General features: G+C 36.9%; 2 protein-coding genes across 2 annotated transcripts in view; one reads left to right on the top strand and one right to left on the bottom strand.

Moving 5' to 3' along the window:
• The window catches only part of LOC113061513 (alpha-1,3-mannosyl-glycoprotein 4-beta-N-acetylglucosaminyltransferase C-like), a 52433-nt gene that overhangs the window by 20135 nt on the left and 12861 nt on the right, over window positions 1-19437 (bottom strand). The window lies entirely within an intron of this gene.
• On the top strand, window positions 1682-6965 carry LOC113061216 (epidermal growth factor receptor kinase substrate 8-like protein 2). The gene is made up of 6 exons (XM_026230258.1): window positions 1682-1750; window positions 3453-3587; window positions 4709-4796; window positions 5024-5201; window positions 6650-6782; window positions 6888-6965. Exons 1-6 carry the CDS (start codon window positions 1682-1684, stop codon window positions 6963-6965), a joined length of 681 nt encoding a protein of 226 aa, XP_026086043.1.

The raw sequence follows: 19437 nt of genomic DNA, 5'->3' as shown, positions 1-19437 counted from the left end.
AAAAATTTAAAAGCTACTTTCAATTATGCAGGATGTGATGCTAGATCTAAACTGTCATGGATTATTTTTTTCACCCTTTAATAATTTATTTAGATAATAATTTATTACAGTTGTTTTATAAGTATATAAATATATAAAGTAGATAATTAAATTTTTACTGTGGTAATTTATTAAGAGTGACATGCTGAAGGGCTACAATTATGAGACTGTTCAAATATATGGTCAGTTATCTGGAGCGTGTAAAACAAACTGCGATTGCAGGTGAAAACAAATCTGCCTGTTGTGTAGTGGAGTGCCAGTTTCCAGCGTTCAGCGCGTTTATTTATTTATGGTCTTCAAGAAAGAAGGTATTGGCACTGGCTGGACACTGGGCCACTGCGGTTATCCTTAACGCTCCATGACTGGACGAGGAGGAGGGAGGTAGGTCAGCACATTAAAGATGCATGGAGACCAGTACGTTCAGTTTAAAGTTCTCCATGCTCTGTGCTGGCCACTGAAATATGCATGAGCCACACCGCATGTGCAGACTACAGCACGTCAAGTTACTTTCCACCTTGACGGATCGTGCAGCGGCTCATGGCACGCTTGCAGCAAAGCAACAGCAGTCTCTTCTGAAAAAGAATGCTTGAGTCGTAAGTTGTCTATTATAATAAACCGGTTCTGCATGTCTGTGTTTATCATGTAGAGTTATTTAGTGTTTTATAGCTTGTTTTGTGTCAAAGTAGATTTACAAGGCATGGAACTATACACAGCAAATACACCCTGTTGATAGGTAATTATTATAATGTATCTTCTGTCCATATAGATGTTGCTTTAAAGTTTGTAACTTAGGAATCCAGATTTTTCAACATATCATTAAAACAGAAAGTTTAGTTTATTTCTAACCAATTTATAGGAAAAACTAGGATTTCCAAGGTAGCTTGTAATGTCAGCTTGTTAGTTATAATGAGTTAACTGTTCATAGACTGGCCTCTAGACAAAGTTGTTTGGTCTGCTGGATTTCCTTGAAAGTCAACATGAAATCAAAATTGACCCTATTTAATTTCTTTTTCCATTGGTCTTGCATTATTTTGAATGGTTCACTGGTGCACAGTTTTCCAAATGAATTAAAATGAAACAACTTTCCCCCTGAAACAACTATTGTATAATGTTAATCAGCATCAATAAAAAGCTATTTAGGCACTGTTTTGTCAAACTAACACAAGCCTTGATTTAATTTTTTCCCTCTATTGAACATCCTGTTTCTCTAAAATACATCAAATTACAAAGAGTAGAATGGGTTGCAAACATGGCTTCTCTTTGGTTTTAATGACTGTGAAGTGTCTACATCAACTAAAACACCAAAAGCCAACTCTTAAGGAGGTTCAGAGACCACATTAACAAATCTAAGGCTAAAAATATTAATCTAACTTCTAAAAATAATGTAATGTGCTGACTATGTGACTGTAGTCAGCTGTAGCGTCACCTATGAATGAACTTCAAAGTTTTGTGCTGTGTTGCTATTTCTACTACACAGGTCTAACAACAACCTCCAACATGTCAGGATCCGTTATCACTTCGTGGCATGTAACGCCAATGAGCTCTCCGTGCAGCCGGGTGAGGTGCTGGAGGTATGGATGACCCTTTGTGAAAAGGTGGAGGAGGATGGGGAACGGGGCAGAACAGGTCTGACAAATACACCATGTGGGAGGCAGAAGAAGAGAAAACACGACTACAGCGCTCACTCAGTGCTCAAGGTCTAGAAGACTCTGTAGGCCGATGTTTGAACATAAATTATTTAAAAAAAAACATCCTGTTGTACAAAAACCTGAGGGAAACCAGACTGAACACAACATATCTAAATTATTGAAATACATAAATGTAGCTCTGCCCACTTTATTATGCATTAATGATTGTAATACTAGTTCACTCTGAAAGGAATGGTTCACCCCAAAATTTAAATTTGCTGAAAATGTACTCAGCCAGTGATATAGATGAGCTTGTTTCTTCACTGGAACAGACTGGGAGAAATACATCACTTGATACCAATGGATACTCTGCAGTGAATCGGTGCCGTCAAAAGCTGCTAAAAACATCACAAGTAATTGACATGACTCCAGTCCATCAATCAATGTCTTGTGAAGTGAAAAGATCCATCATTAAAATTTTTAATTTCAAACCTTTTTTTCTGGCTATAATATGCATCCTATATCCATAATATTGCTTTCTCCAGTGAAGAAGTTGCCTTGTCTGATCAGGATAGAAATATGTACTATCAAGCACTGTTTATAAGCAAAAACAGTCTAAGGTTTCAGGTTTCACACTGCAAGTGTGAGTGGCGCGTGAGCAGTGCATATTTTTTCCGCCATGCATGTTAATACATTATTGCATTCACATCGGGAGCATGAGCAATGCTTCAGCATCAGTTGCAGGAGCATTGTGTGAGCAGTGTTGAAGCGATGGATTCTGCATGAGTCTATTTTTGCAGCTCTGCTCACGCTCACTTAAAGGGACAAGACAAATCTAGTGAACAAAATAAATGTGATTTCACACAATGAGTGCTAAAAATGCACAGAATAAGCATTGTCCATTTGTATAGTGTTCTATACAAAAATATGTATAGAAGTTTAACCCATTTAAACTTGTTTTTAATTATTCAGTTTGGGTGTTATATAAAAAAAGTGACAGAAGTGACAGTTTATATCGCCCTAATGATATATTTATTTCCTACAAACATACAACTTGTCACTTCATAAGATTTTAATTGATGGATTGAAGTTTTCTTGATCATTTATAGACTCTTCAATTCTTGGATGGCCTGAGGACAAGTGCATTTTAAGCAAGTTTTCATTTTTGGGTGAACTACATAGGGTGAAAATAAAGCTTCCAAAAAGAGAACAATACCACAGAAGAACCATTCTAGGTAGGTTGTAGAATGGAAAATGTTCCATGGACACTGTTCTTCATGGAACCGTAAATGTCATTAAAGAGCCTTTTAGAGCCTGTTTTAGAGTGTATGCCCTTGCAAATGCACAGTACCCACAACAATTTAGAAAGCTGAAGTCAATCATGTAGGAAGGCATCCTTTTACCCTGTCACTTTCAGATGTCTGCCATTTCTCTCAGAACAGCCTCGAGCCCTGAGGCACTCTATTTACATGAGAACTACTGAAGTGATCAAGAGGGATTACCCCCAATTGGCTAATCCATCTGGAAACACGGATAATCGTGTTTCAAGACATGCCTGGCCTGAGCCTAGTATCACTGGGATTTCATTCAAGGATCCCAATGGTAGGATGCATCATTGGGACACAGAATGACAAAACCACCGCACCAAAACCTTTTAGTTAAAATTAGACAACATGTTGAATGGGCAAGGAAGAGACTGAAGAATAGATTTGTCAAAGAAAATACTGCTCTATGCACACTCTGTTTACAGTACTAATAGTAGACGTGAATCTCATGTGCTTCTAGGTCTTGGAAAACCATAAACAGTGGCGGCTGCTGAGGAACCGCAGCGGTCAGTCAGGCTACGTGCCGTGCAATGTGCTAGAAGAGGTCAAACCAGGACAGCAGCAGTACAACCGGGCTGCTCTCTTCAACAGACAGGTTAGCCAACAGTCCGAAATTCTCACTGTAACACTGCTCATCAGACAATCTGGTTTATTATTTGCATTCTACAAGGCACATTTCATTTCACTAAAAAGTTGATTCATACTAAGCTGATTCATACTAAGGCTCATACTAAGATCTGGCAAACATCTATTTTAAATGAAAATATAATTTTAACCCCAGGCATTAACATAGACTACAACTGGCAAATAGACTTAAATCAGATTGGACGGTATACTGAATTTAACTCGGATGAAAAGGTAGCTGTGAGGGATATGCTTACAGTACTTACAAAGGCACACACCATAAAAAGGTCCTGTTTCACATAATTTTCACAACTTGTGAATTTTAAAGCTGTTTTAAGGCATTTTTCCTTTTCGAAAATACATTTTGTCAGGTTAACAGCAATGCAGTCCATTCAGTGCACTGCATTTATATCCCTCACAGTCTCATTTTCAGTCCTGTCAAAAATTAAATATGGCGCTACCCTGAATAAGTTCTATAGTTCTATGAATTACATTCAAACTGTATTGAGCCCAATTTACATCGAAAGGGGGCATATTTGTGCTGAAAAAAAAAATGGACAGTGACTTTATTTAAATATCCACAACAATATTTCAGGTCATTTAGTTTATTATTAGAGACACAAATACCATGTTTCTGCAGTTCAATATAGTAGTTATGTTAGTTGAATTATGATTTTGGCCTGTCCTGTTTACAAAAATACAATACTATATATATATATTCTTTTTCTAATATTTAGATTTTAATTTTTATATTTATTTAATGGTTAAAATATTTAGTGCTAGAAAATTACATAGACATTTTGAGCTGTATTTAGATGGGCCCCTATTTTGCTCACAGGTTGAAAAAAAATGCACACCTCGGAAAATGAATAGAAATAGTTTAATATAATAAATCAGACCATTTTCTGAAGGTTAAGCACTTTCTTTCACTGACACTTGTGGAAAAAGAGAAAAATAAAAGACTTTCAGGCTTTTTCTGTACCCTTTTCATGAAAAGTGCACACATATATTATCCCACTCTACATGGCAGATGTTGTCTCTTTCTTTTTCTGCCCCTCTGTTTTTTCCCTGGCTTTTGTTCTATCTCTATAGGCTGTGAATCCTTACAAAGGTACCTCCACTGCCCCTGTAAATCACACTCAGGTTTTGGAGATGAATAAATCCTCCAGGGATAAAGATAGTACGTACCTCTTATCTGCTCGCTGTATTTGCTGTGAGATGGAAAGTGGGGAGAATCTGCCGAAAAAATGCAGAGAAGTGGGAAATGAATTTGGTGTGAGAGCGCTCTTATGTACAGAAATTGCAGATTCCCACCAGAGCTCATTGCTCCTGTCTTGCAATCTTCTTCACTGTCCCTGTCCCAGTGCTTGTTTCTCTATCTCTTGCTTCTTCTGTCTATTTCTCTAGACCGCAACCAACAGAAGGAGGTAAATGATGAACTACTGAAGAGGATAACCAACAACAAGGCCCAGCCCCCAGTTCGAAACTTTCGGGTGGAGGGCTCAAGGACATCCGTGACCATCACATATGAATCCCAGCCCTTTGAGGTTCACGCTTGGCTCAATGCAAAGGGATTCTCTAGACCGTAAGTGATCTCTGAGCTCTGACATGTGACACTTTCACTAATATACATATAAAGGTGGTTAAACATATGAGCTGTTCAAACCCCAAAGGGGATGAACCATGCACCCTTGATGAAGGTACTAATCCCCAGGTTGCTCCAGAGGGACTATGATAAAGATGTGCTGTTAACATACTTAATTACAAAGCAACACTTTTGTTTTTGTTTAAATTCATGGGCAACAGCTCTGGTGGACATTTCTTTAGTCAGCATGCCAATTGCACGCTCCCTCAAAATGTGCGACATCTGTGGCATTGTGCTGTGTGATAAAACCTTTTGCAAATTTTAGAGTGGCCTTTTATTGTGGCCAGCCTAAGGCACACTTGTGCAATAATCATGCTGTCTAATCAGCATCTTGATATGCCACACCTGTGAGGTGGATGGATCTCAGCAAAGTAGAAGTGCTCATTAACACTGATTTAGACAGATTTGTAAACAATATTTAAGAGAAACAGGCCTTTTGTGTACATAGAAAACGTCTTAGTTCTTTGAGTTCAGCTCATGAAAAATGGGGGCAAAAACAAAAGTGTTGCATTCATAATTTTGTTCAGTGTAAATATAAATGCCACATTCAGCCAATACATTTGTCAAGACAACAGCAAATTTCTTGTTTAAAATATTTCCTTTTAGTTACAGAATACATGTATTGTTTTGACAGCTATATACAGTACTTAGTCTTTTAGGAAACTCGATACATTAAGTGAACTATGCTCCCGACAAAGTGAAGATATTATTTTAAATGGTTGAACATACTTTATGCCTCAACATTCGACACACAAACCTCAAGAATGTTGATGATCATCAAATGTAAAAAGATTAGCTTTTTCCATCTCAACTCAACAAATAAAAATAATGACAAAATAGCAAAAGTTTAAACCAAGTCAGCAAACTTGGTGGTTTATTTTATTTTTTTATTTTAGGTGGTTTAGTGCCTGGAAACTGTAGCAAGAAAGTTGCACATCGGTTTAGTGAAATTTCCCAGTATACTTACTATATGGAGGAGTTTATGAATAAAATGACTCCATGTGATCTATCAGAATCAGAATCAGTATCAGAATCAGAATGATCTTTATTGCCAGATATGTTCACACATACGAGGAATTTGTTTTCGTGACAGAAGCTCCGCGGTGCAACATAACAGCAACAGAACAAGAAACACAATAAGGAAAAATAAATAAATAAAATACAAATAGGTGGGTAAGGAATGACAATATACAAATGACAATGTATGGCAGGTATATTACAATGAGCATTTATGTATGTACATGTATATTATGTGCAAAAAATGTAAGTGTACGCTAAGTATGTGTATTAGATAAATAAGTGTATGTGTATATAAATATAAATAGTGTAGTGTGTTCCACAGTTATTATCAGCTGTTCATATGATCTATTAATGTCTTCACATTCCAGAGTGGTGGAATGTCTTGGTATTCTGAACGGGGCTCAACTATTTTCACTCAGTAAGGATGAGCTTAAAACTGTGTCCGGAGAGGAAGGTTCCCGTGTCTTCAGTCAGATCAGTGTGCAGAAAGCACAGATAGAGGTCTGTCACAGAACTGAATTTGTACTGATTAAATTTCTGAATTTCTGCAGATTAAACATTCAAATGCAGTCCAAAAGCGGGCATGAATGTCTTTCTTTTTCTCAGAGAGGTAGTGGGGATTCAGAACTACAGGAGATCATGAGGCGACGACAACATGATGTGGAGGGCTCATCCTGGGAATAATTATAGTCAATCAGGCCATCACTCATGGCATTATTTCATCACATTTTCTTGAATGCTCTTGTTCACCCTACAATCAACAGCCACCCAGAGGAATGATGAATAGATGGACTAAACAGCAGTCATTAGTAAAGCCCAGTCCAGTTTATTTCCTTTATGACCCATACAATGTAGTGCTTAAATCTAGTGCTTAAACTGATGAAGTGTCTTTAACCTCCATTTATAGAGAGGAAAATGATTTTGATAGAAGGCATTGATTATTGATTGGTCCTATTAAAAGAAGAGTTCATCCAAAAAAAGAGAAAATCGTGTCATTATTTATTCAATCTCATGTCTTCAACCCATTTGCAGCTATTTTATGTAGAACATCCATGCTTCTTTTGTTTCTTTCATGAAATTGCAACAGAGGCAAGGTCTGTCAAGTGTAAGTCATAATTCACTAGCTTTTAAATCAACTAGCTTTTCAGCAGTCGTCAAATGTCATTGCTTTTAAAGGTGAATAAATAATGACACAGATTAATTTTATTTTTGGGGAAAACTATTCCTTTAATCTGACATTCGAAACAAGTCCCATCTGTTTATGCGTGGATAATAAATGGTGAATTTAAAAACAAAACTATTAAGTAATGCAGTGAAGTGTTGTAATCTATTATCACATAATTAATTTGGCTAAATGACTACTAGAACATTAATTTTAAACAACGTGTTGTTATTTATTTGAGCATTTCTTCAGTACACTCATGCTTCACACTTCATTAATGCAAATCAGATCATGTTTATTCATGTTTATGGATGATCAGTACAGACTGTGATTTTACTTCTTCATACTTCATGACAAGAGTAATGAAAGCACATAGATGTATTGTGAAACATTACACTGTCTGTACCTTTGAATTATGATTCTGAATATATTGTTTGTCATTAAATAAAGATTATATATAAATAAACTATGCAAGCACATGGGTATATTAGTTATCTGGTCTGTACTTCTGTAATTGATTCAAAACATTTTCACATGAACTGTGTATTTATTTAATAAGTGCCAGATGTCACTGTACTATTTCTTTTTACTTTTCACAATACCTGGTGCTCTTCTTACCCAGTGTTGTCTATAAAGCCCCCTTTCAGCCCTGTGAAAACCGTAAGGCTGAATCTCTAAACTGCCTCACTGACTGACAGCTTTGCTACTTGCCCTCACAGGTGGTACATACTGTAACAGTGGCTTTTACTTTGTCTTGGTGCTTTATTTCTGGAATAGATTGTGAACGCATTGTGAACGTGTTCAGGATGAGTGGGAATGACCTCCATTTCCCCTTGTGTGCACTCTCATAACGCCTCCCAGCCTTAAGAGAGGGTGGATGTGGCTGTGTATTGTCACTATGATTCATGGCATGAATCAATGCTTAATGACGGGATTTACAGATTGGAACATCAAAGGAAAAATACTGGAGATTTGCAGTGCAGCTATTGTTATTTGCATCCAGAGAATATACAATTTTCTATAGGCTTTTCTATCTTCCATATATCATGGATTGTGGTCATGCATTTTCAAATATGCCAATATGAAATCAGGCTGAGGAGATATAAAAAGTATAATTACATCACCATAGTCTCAAATAGGTTAAAAAGAATGACAAGCAATGCACAGAGCAATGATGTTGTTTTAACACAGAATTGTACGTTTACAACAATAACACATTTGTAACACACTGGCATTAAAAATAAGGCAGACAAATCACATTATTTTCTATTCTATATTTAATTCTACAGTATTTTTTGTATTTTATTCTTATATTTTTATTGTTCACTTTTATTTCATTCTTTCATACCTACATTTATGTATATTATCATCCGTGTTGTATTCTTTAATAATTGCACTGTCCATGGAGCAGACCTGACTCACATTTCACTGTTCTTTATATATGCTCTATATAATATGTGTATGTGAGGAATAAAAATCTTGAATCTGTTCTTTTACAGCCAATTTTAACTAACATAAAAGGATTTCTAGTCACAATTAGTTTGGTATAACTTGTGACAGATCTGGCATTTGGGGGAATGTTAGTCTGTTTTTTTGTGTGCAAGCAGGAGGGAGAAAAGTTTTTATTCTGGACAGAAGGATAACACACAATATCAGTCACAGCAGCACCGTCAGCGCTGTAGGAGCCTGACGACTCCAAACTTCTTCTCATTTCACTCTCTGCACCACCCAGTGGGCAGTCACTTAAAATAGTAGACAATTACATGCATGGAGCCCCCTTTGAGGTGACAGTAAAAGCGTGTCTGATGGAGCCTGATGCCTGCAAATAAAACTGCCTAATACAGGTTCTGGTTTGCAGAACATACAGCTGCGTATTCAATAAACTATCGGACCGCTTATCTTATGTATAGTTATCCGAACATCCACTGGTATTTTGTAGGATGCAGTTGCGGTATAATTTAGCTGCAGCGCATCATCCAGAACATAAATCTTAATTCTAACTGAGATGTTATAAGCGATGTGCCACTTTAAGATGCCTGAAGTGACACGGATGATTAGGTGAAAGGGGAACGACATGACAATGCGCTTATAGCATCTCTCTAAGCTCTTGCCAAGATTCCTAATTCCCAGTGTTTGTTCGCACGGATTAGTGGGTGCTTGGCGTTCTGTACCGACTCATCGAGTGCTCCCACTAATTCTTATCCAACCATGACAAAAGGCGGACAAATTTCTCAAATGACTCTACTGTTAGTCTTGCATGATTTAGATTCACTCCGCGCCGCCTGGTTACTCAAAGGTGAGGGGAACCACGTTATTAGCCAGTTATTCCGCAAATGACATTTCCCCGCCGCTTTACAGACATTTGAGATTTACACTCTAATTGCGACTAACTAGACAAGTGCCCTTTCTTTTGGCTTGACCTCACTGGCATTAATAGTTCAGATTAAATCAAATGTCATTCCACACTTAGGTAATTGAATTATATCTCCGTGTTCCCCCTGACATCTGCAGTGTTTCATTTTCTTTCCCCCTTTGGTAAATCACCCGGGACTTCAATTTAGATTTGTGTCTCCCTGTTTTCGTCGAGCGGAGGGAAAGGGATCGATCCGGTTGCCCCCCTTAGCATCTGATATGGTCTTACCGCTCACAAGGCATGATCGATTTACAGTTTGGAAAGCTGTTTCTTTTTTTAATCCTTCGAGAAAAAAACCATGAATGGTTAACCGGGTGTAGAGTTAGTGTTGACTGACGCTGACAGTGCGGACTGAACAATATGTGAGAGGGTTGATGGCCATTTAGCTCAAGGCTAATGTATAAGAATACCCATTTAATCCTTCAGAACAGAGACATATCAAGTTAATGCACCCTGTCACATCCTCTCTGCCTAAAGACAACTCTGCTCAATGTAAAAAAAAGGCCTCAGCAAACTCCATTCAGCTGGTTAGAAGATATCAAGAGATGCCTGCCCTCTATTGCACAGGTGGCCGATTCATGTGTGTTTCCAAACAGTTGCAATCTCATCTGAAAATGTCTGTTGACCAAGGGTGTATTTATTTATTTATTTTATTTTTTTGGTCAACAAGGGCGAAACACACAATCTATCTATCTATCTATCTATCTATCTATCTATCTATCTATCTATCTATCTATCTATCTATCTATCTATATATATAAATATATATATATATAAATATATATATATATATATATATATAAATATATATATATATATATATATATATATATATATATATATATATATATATATATATATATATATATATAGACAAATAATTGCTATAATTCACTGCAGTATCCTCAGAAGTCCATGGAACGATGAAAAAATAATAATAATCAAAACATGAAATCTTATGCATGCATCAATACCCTCTTACACCATATTCTTTTGCTTTCCACAACAAGGACAGTTTTTTGATTTTCTATTTTATGATGATAAATCTTTTATCTGAATTTCCTAGTAAAATATATATTCCACTATAAATTCTACAAATTAAACCATTTAAATTGTAGATTTAAATGATAAATTATAAACAAATTCTAAAAGCTAATGTCTGTGATAACACCACTATTGTGAGATCTGTACAACGGTTTGAGTAGGGGCTGCATTCAGTGGCTGTAGTAATTCTCAGAGAGACATGCCTGCAATCTCCAGTTTCCCAGACACAAATCCTGCTTATCTGCTGAGGGGAATCCTCCCCTCCAGTCCTTCTCTGCAGTCCAATCCCACGAGTTCCACCAGCTAAGCACAACCATCCAAGGGGACAAAAAGCATACAATCATATCACACAAGTTGCCAAAACTGACCAATGAAAATATATGCTTGGGAAATTATCTCTGGATTTGAGTCTTCAGTCAGGAAGCAGATGATGATGCATGCAGGCCCATATAAGAAATGACTTCACAGCTTCCAGCTTGTTCTTAAAAACCTTACATGGGCAGAATTTGTCATTTATGGTGTCGGACGCTACTGGTATCAGAATGCATAATGCAAACATGCCATCTCTTTGGTACAAAAGATCTAAAGCCACATTACACAGCTTGGTCTTTCTAAACTCTTTCTCCATCCCATAGGACTAATGGAGGGTGCCAGGAGATTAAAATCTGGATTTTGTTCATCACTTGCAGATGGTAGCCCATAATGAGTTTCTGGCCAAACAGGACATGGTAGATTTAAACAGCTCAGAAAAGCATTCCCTAAGCAGGACAGCCTGCCAGATTGCAAAGATGTTAGCTGTTGCATGTTGGCACACCAGGAATTTGCATTTAGTCTCAAAAACATAATCTAATTGTGTAAATATCAAATATTGCTGACAGTAACATCCATCTTATACTCTTTTTTTTTATAGTGGCTGATTTCATTTCCCCTCATGTTTTCATACGGCTTTCTCACCCTGAATTTGCAGAGTGGTGCTGTTAGTTATATTTACGTAAATGTGAGGTAATCATTTGACAGAACATGCCGTGATGACGTCCACTGAAAGCTCGTTAATTTTATTTGCTATGACAACATGGAACTGCATTGTTGTCTCTGAATCATTCCATAATTGAATTAATTCAAATGCACATCAATCAACATCTTGACGCTCACCGCCTATTGATTCTACACAACATCTGCTCTGCATGAAGGATTACCTTTAAATTAACAAGATCTCAAAACATATATCATACCCCAGTCTGTTTGAATTTATCGCACCTCACTAAATTCAAATCAGGTTTCTCAATTCGTTCTCAAGGACTGATGGATTATTAAAAATGAACAGGCATAAATTATTAATATGGTTTATGGGTTTTCGTGGGATAGGCTTTGATGACAGATGTTCTAGTGTGTGATGATTATGAGGAACTGGCAAAATATCATAATTCACACCACCTCCTCAAATCTCACCCCTAATGATTTAAGTGATGATATGTCATCTTAAAGCACTGAGGTGGCTGACGCACATGACAGCCCTTGTTCAATAGGTCTGATAAAATGTCCCGCAAAATTAAGCTCATTTCAAGGATAATAGAGACCCATCAACACCTCACTGTATCCGGGTTTTTATTTTCAACCATCTCATCTTGAAATACAATACGGAGGTGGCATTACGACCAGAGTCTTTTCTTGCAAGTATTATTTTCATATGATTTCATGTTGATGTCAGAAGAAATACGAGGTTTATTAGTTTCCTAGTGCTTTGTGTGCTTCATTATTTTTTGCCATGACAGTTTAGTCTGGAGGAGGGAGTGGGGTGTTTTTCATTAAACGCTTGTATCGTCTCAGATGCTAATGGCAAACGTGGGGAAAGCAGGAAATTAAAACTTACGTGAGAGTCCTTCCACAAAAACACATTTTCAGCCAGACTCTCAATTCATTATGTGCTACAGTGCAGCACATAGACTACCTACAGTTTTTCCTATTCTGTTTTTATCGATAAGTGACAAAATCCACCATCTGCAAGCCTAGTGTCTTGGTGTCTGTCACTGAAGATATTTCAGCGTAAAGACTGATGGTATTCGGTGGTAATGTAAAGCTCCTGCAAACTATTCGCAATCCAAACATTCATCAACTCTCCTGTCTTTTTTTCCCTTTTTCATTACAGCTTATAGGAGAAGGAACACAAAACACATTTGGGCCCTCTGCGCTCCATAAAGAATATAATCAATTCTTTATTATTGCATTCGGGAGGCTTGAGGGCTGTCAAGCCTGGGAAAATGATATTGTTGGAGACTAAGAGAAGATAAATTCACGAATGGAGCTTTGCTAATGGCGAATGGGATAAGGGACTGTCCGGTTTGTCTGAGTCACATTACTGATGATAAAGGACAGGGCGACTATGACCCGCGGTGCGCCTGTGATGACAACATTCAACCGAATCATGATAGCAAGAACAGATATCAAACCGTTTCCTCTGTCGAGATCCCCTATGATCTCAGAAAACGCACATTATCTAGCCCTCCAGACAGGTGGTAAATCCTCTTGACGTGTTTATACTTATTTTATAGCCACAACGACCACATTAAAGGATGGCAGCTGGAGAGCTAGTTTTTCAGCACGTCTGCCTATGTTTGTGTGGTGACAGTCTCCATAGTGACCTGAGAGGTGGCATCTTTGAGAGGAAGTTGCCAGAGACAATGAAGCAACAAACATCAAAGGAAACTAGCACTTGCACATCATGTAGGAAATAATCAAGCAGTGTCTGGAGACATGTTCACACTGCTATCAATAATTCATCGAACTCGGCTTTATAATAACTGACAGCTCCTCTGTTCTCCCGCAATCTTTCTGGTAATTTCCCCTTTTTCATCTGCAAAGCTGAGCGATGTCTCAGCACAAAAGAATCAATATAGCAGGAAACAAGGGCTTCTGACAATTTTATAGCTGCGCTAAGCTAATCTTAGACTGGGAGTTGTTCCATCAAACTCCAATATGACTCTTCCAGGTCCAACTTCTGTCATCAAACGCTAAACATTAATTGGTTTATCAAAGGTTAATTGCTCAATAGATACTAGGCAGTTGAATTTAATTGGGCCATTAAATGCTCTCACTAGAGCCCCGGGTTCGGGTAATGGATTTTGTCATTTAAATTAAAATATTATTTGGTGGCAGCTGGACTGATAAGAGTGTTGAGCATTGACTTGTCTATGCCCTCTCACACAGTGTCTGTCACACAGGGACAATACACAGAAGCGCATGAGTACACATGCTCGCTGCAAACAGTGATCGTATTTAGCTATGCTTTGTAAATCTAAATGACCCATGCTTCACTGTGGCAGACTTGTCATTCTGTGGCGGATTTTATGAATGCATTTGTGTCTGCCATTAGGGTGTAGCACATCAAAAATGGGATGACGAAATTGCATGAGCCACGCTTGGGCAAAATTCAGAATTGAGCTAGCTCCATTTCAGTTTATGAGTGTGAATTTGAATTACAGTGGCCATACTGACAGGAAGTTGAAATGGAATGACAGGAAAGGGATTTACTGAATTCCAGTTCAAAGAAATCTGGCATTTGGGGAGTTGCTATACCTTGGTTGAGAAATTCTGTCTTGACATACAAGGTTTAAAAATGGGTTAAACTACAGTACTTGATTGGAATTTAAATCTAAGTTTGAATTTGAATTGAAATTCCGCTTCCTTTTGCTCCCTCAACTTGAATTCAGGAATTTAGTAGGACTTTAAAAGTCATTCACCATTCTGTTCTTAATAGTGCACTTTCCTGGCATGGCTTTGAAATTGAAAAAAAAGCAAAAACAACAGAAGAAACAGGAAAGTTTATGTGAGTTTCACCATTCAGAGGTACTACCCTGTCATTTTAAGAAATATTAAGTCTTGTGCATCATATATGCATTTTTGTTGCGTCCTAACAGTTTTGTATTTCCAAACCTATTTTGTCTCAGCATGTAACTTCCCTGGGAATTTAACCAGTGACTGTGGCTTTGACAACACAATGCTTTACTCGCTGAGTTCTAGGAACACAAATCTGCAAGAATCGTTGTTGTAACAACAATATCTCATTTTTACCCCAAGTTTCTTTAAGGATCACTGGGTCATTCTCAGCACAATTATTTCAAACAATTGACCTTGAATTGTTGCTTCCAAACAACCATTCTTCCTTTTCATGCTTAATTAATCAGGACATCCACTATAATTAATCTCAGAGGAGAACTGATTATGTGGCATAAAGTGATTGGTTTGTATTACACTGCTCTGTGGGAATCAATAACCAAATGTTAAATGAGTGGAAATTAAACAAATAAAAAAATTTAATAAATCAGCAATGCTTTCATGATTCCTAATGGCTTTGGCTGGGGTCCCAGCTTTCTAGATAAATAAATAACTGCATGATGTTTTTATTACAAGCAAGATAAAAATTGTGGCCATTCCTTCAGGCAAAACTGCAATCTATAGGAGTGATTCCTGACTTGCAGTACCTTTTATGTTCTCATCATACAGCCTATGTCTTGATATAATATACATAATTCGTAAACACGAAAATCATGTTAGTCTTCTCTTACCAACTTCTCTGACCAGCTTACAGCCAAAAAACCCGATGTCTGAAATTAAAATTATCCGATACTCAAATTCTATACTTACTGTAAGAAAAAAAAATATCCTTGCAGAAAAATATATGATTTCATACAGACATTTTAAAAAGGCATTATGAAAAATGTCCATTCATGGTGCATCTCTACAGTATTTTAGAATTAATTTCCATGCAAGGTAACTTTCGTTTAAGATTGAGAGAAAGTCATACATGTTTATATAAAAACTTCCTTCAAGCATCAAAACAAGCATTTTCATATTTTTTACATGAACGCTCTACTTATTTCCCACATGAAAGTTATAGAGCTCAAAAGGTACTGTGTGACAAAAACGTCATGCTACATGAAATTAATGTAGAAAGCTTTATGCGTGTTCTACGATGCCTGTTTGTGAATTCAGTAGTAAAAGTGGTTGCAATTCTGTCCTGCCATTTAATGTTCAAGTCAAACATGCCATCCAAATAAAAACAAACATTGGGAACAAAAGGCCTCGCACTTCCAGGCATTAGCATCCTGCACAAGGTGCCAGCTGTGTTTGCTCTCGCCACGTAGATGTAGCAAAACACTTGACAGTGTGTCACTTCTAAATGCTGTCATCCTGCCGACGCTGCAACACTTTACTCATGACCCTCGCCACCACAAAAGAACTACACACACTTTCCATCTCCGCAGAGCTCACCGCCTGTCAATCTACCTATTCAAATGTTTCCCTCTCCCTGTGAAAGCCTGTTCCTCCATATCTCCATTAGGCCCTGTGTCACTTCGGTTTAGATTCCACCACAGCCCCAGAAATGTACAAAAAGAGCTCCAATCGAGGGTTCAGCGGGGTGGAGCAGACCTGCTGTTTCATTAGCACTCCAGGAAAGTGCTGGTTCAAAAAGAGTCCTTGCATCACACTGTTGATCCCTTTAGCTACATCAAAGAGCAGTTGTGATGATTGCATGGGGAGACTGAATGCCACACTGGGCACTCTTAGCGTGGAGAGAAGTTGTCAGTTCATGTGAGCATTTAGCATGCTAATTGGAGTAATGGCCATCTGTACAGTACAATATCTGAAGTCCAAGAGATTTTGTTGCTTTAAATGCCAGTTTTTAGAATTCAAAAGCCATGGGAGAGACGTTGAAGCAATGATGATACTTTGACAAGGGGAAGGGGTGTGAACTGCAGTCTCTGTTGGGAAATAAACCAATGTTTGTCAAGGACTTCAGGAAAACAACATTAGTGAAATATAACCCAGCAAAAGCCAGGAACGGTATAGATAAGAAATGGAGAGGAATAGACAGGTTGCCGAATGAAAGACACAATCTTAGCAAGACAGAAAATGCAGATTGTATGAAATGCTAGCTGTCTGTACCAAACACTCTGTGGATGGATCCAAAGCTCATCGTCTGAAAGAGAAATGTGAGATCTGAACACACACACACACTTTCCTACTACTGTTGCATTTGAAATTCATTTCCAACTCCCCCTCTCCACAAAGACTCAAATTTATTTTTAGCTCTTTGCCTGAGAAGCATAAGAACGTTGAATGAAAATTCATTTCAACCCCCAATAGTGGTGAAAACCTGTTTCTCTGAATATGTTCACCCCTGTATTACACTGATATAGTTAAGTTGATCATTTACCTCCACTTACAGAACACCAGCCAGTTTTGAGGAAAATATCCTATCCCAATCATCCAAACTGCTAAACCCTTTGAGAAATTTTGACATGCCCTGGCTTTTGTGCTTTTTTCAGTTGCTTATAAACATATACATGGCTAAAATTCAAAAAACACTGTATTCAGTACAAACTGGGCTACAATAATATGTAAATAGCATGTATGTACATGATTTTGTTTTTGAGAACAATTTGAATCACTGAAGTCATAAAACACATACAGTACATTTGTTCACAAGACATTTGTTCATCAATGATTGATTTTAAAAATTTCTAAGACACTTTTTGTTTCTAAAGGGCATATGCGAGTAGATGTGAATGACCATGAATATTAGTGTGATTTACACCTGAGAAGACAAAGGACTGCATAATGAGCTGCATAATGAGCCTTTCAGTCAGGTGTGTGACTGAGAGGGAAGAGTTACAAGAAAGCATGTGAGGACAAAATAAATGTATATATTTTTATTAGGGCCGGGACTTTAACGCGTTAATTGAGATTAATTAATTACACAAAAAATAATGCGTTAACTAAGATTAATTAATTACAGGAAAAAAAAAATCCCGCATTTTTAATAACTTATTTTTGCACCGCGGAACGTTTCTCACTGGATGAGTTTCGGCGGGACCGATTATACTGGAGCACCAACTAGCGTTCGCATATCACCGCAGCAGCACATCGAGCCTCAAGGATCACCTCAACGCAAAACATATAGCAGCTAGCGTGGACTTTACACTTTATGTTGAACTATGTATTATTTTGTTGGTGCAACAGTTTATGTTGAACTCTTTATTGTTTTGGCCAAGGTTGTTGAGAGCTGGACTTAGTATGTTATGGCCTCTGAAGCAACAGAGAGATATTTTCTAATAGTCAGTGTTTCCAATGTTCTGAATGTAATTGACAGTATTGTGTTTTACTTAAAAAAAAAAAACACTTTACAGAAGGTTCCAGCACCTATAAGCTTCCTGAATTTCTGAAATGTACTATTTCTAAATTGTTTCTAAATATGCTATTGCTACACTTCATGGCAAAAAATTGCACTGGTCTGCTAGACTTGGTTGAACAAAAATAAACAATATTTTGTTGCTTAAGCTTATGTATTCAGTCATTATTCAATGGTATACTATAAATCCATGTGAAAAAAAATTACTTCTCACTGTTCTCAGGTCAAATATTTATATGCGATTAAAATGCGATTAATTTAGATTAATTAATTACAAAGCCCCTAATTAATTAGATTACTTTTTTTAATCGAGTCCCGGCCCTAATTTTTATGTTTGTAGTTTATTTAATATATATCTAATTATCCCACAAAATTACTTGAGATTCACTTGCGAGTGCAGTTAAACAGTTTATTAGGAATAATCAAAGCTGAATTTTTAGCATCATTATTCCAGTCACACGATCCTTCAGAAATCATTCAAATATTCAGATTTGCTACTTATAATTATTAATGTTGAAAAGAGCTGATGAATAATTTTTCAGTTTCTTTTTTTTTTTGGATGATTATAAAGTTCAGAAGAACAGCATCATTTTTAACATGATTATTGTATTTATTTACCTGGAGTAAGACTGGAGTAATAATGCTGAAAATTTAGCTTTGATCACAGGAATCGATTCAATTTTAAAATTTACTCAAATAGAAAGCAGTTCTTTTAAAAAGTAAAAATATTTCACAATATTACTGCTTTAGCAAATGCAACTTTATGTATTTTGGATCAAATAAATGCAGAATTGGTGAGCAGAAGTTCAATTCATTACAAAACCATGAAAAATCTTACTGTTCAAAAGCTTTTGACTGGTATTGTGTCCTGTTGAAATACATAAATGAACATCACATACCTAGCATTTCCAAAGTGTATATTGTTTATGTGCTCTGAAGGACAGCATTTTTTACATGGAGAAAACTATCTGTTAACATTTTTCATTAATCTCAATGGCAACTGATCAATGACGCAAATGGGAAACAAAAAAACAGAGCAATTTTTGAGGTATACTTAATCATCAATTCAGCCACAATAAAGCAATCTTTGATAATGTTTAATATATATTCAAATGCAAAATGCTAATAAAGTGACCAAATGTATCAAAAAAGTACTCAGTTTCAGGAAAGTTTTGGTTAAATAATAATAAAAAAAAAAGTTAAACAATTTTTACAGTAAAATCAGTAATACAGTGAATTAATGTACAACCGATAAAGCTTTCTTGTTCACTGCGTAGTGTTTCACATTCCAGTCCAGTAGGGGGCAGAAATACATATTTTGCATTGATCTGTAGAAACACCCGAAGAA

The sequence above is a fragment of the Carassius auratus genome, chromosome 43 (assembly GCF_003368295.1).
Source record: "Carassius auratus strain Wakin chromosome 43, ASM336829v1, whole genome shotgun sequence".
Classification (NCBI taxonomy): Eukaryota; Metazoa; Chordata; class Actinopteri; order Cypriniformes; family Cyprinidae; genus Carassius; species Carassius auratus.
Note: the sequence above shows the minus strand (reverse complement) of the source record. Positions and strands in the feature narration are given on the sequence as shown.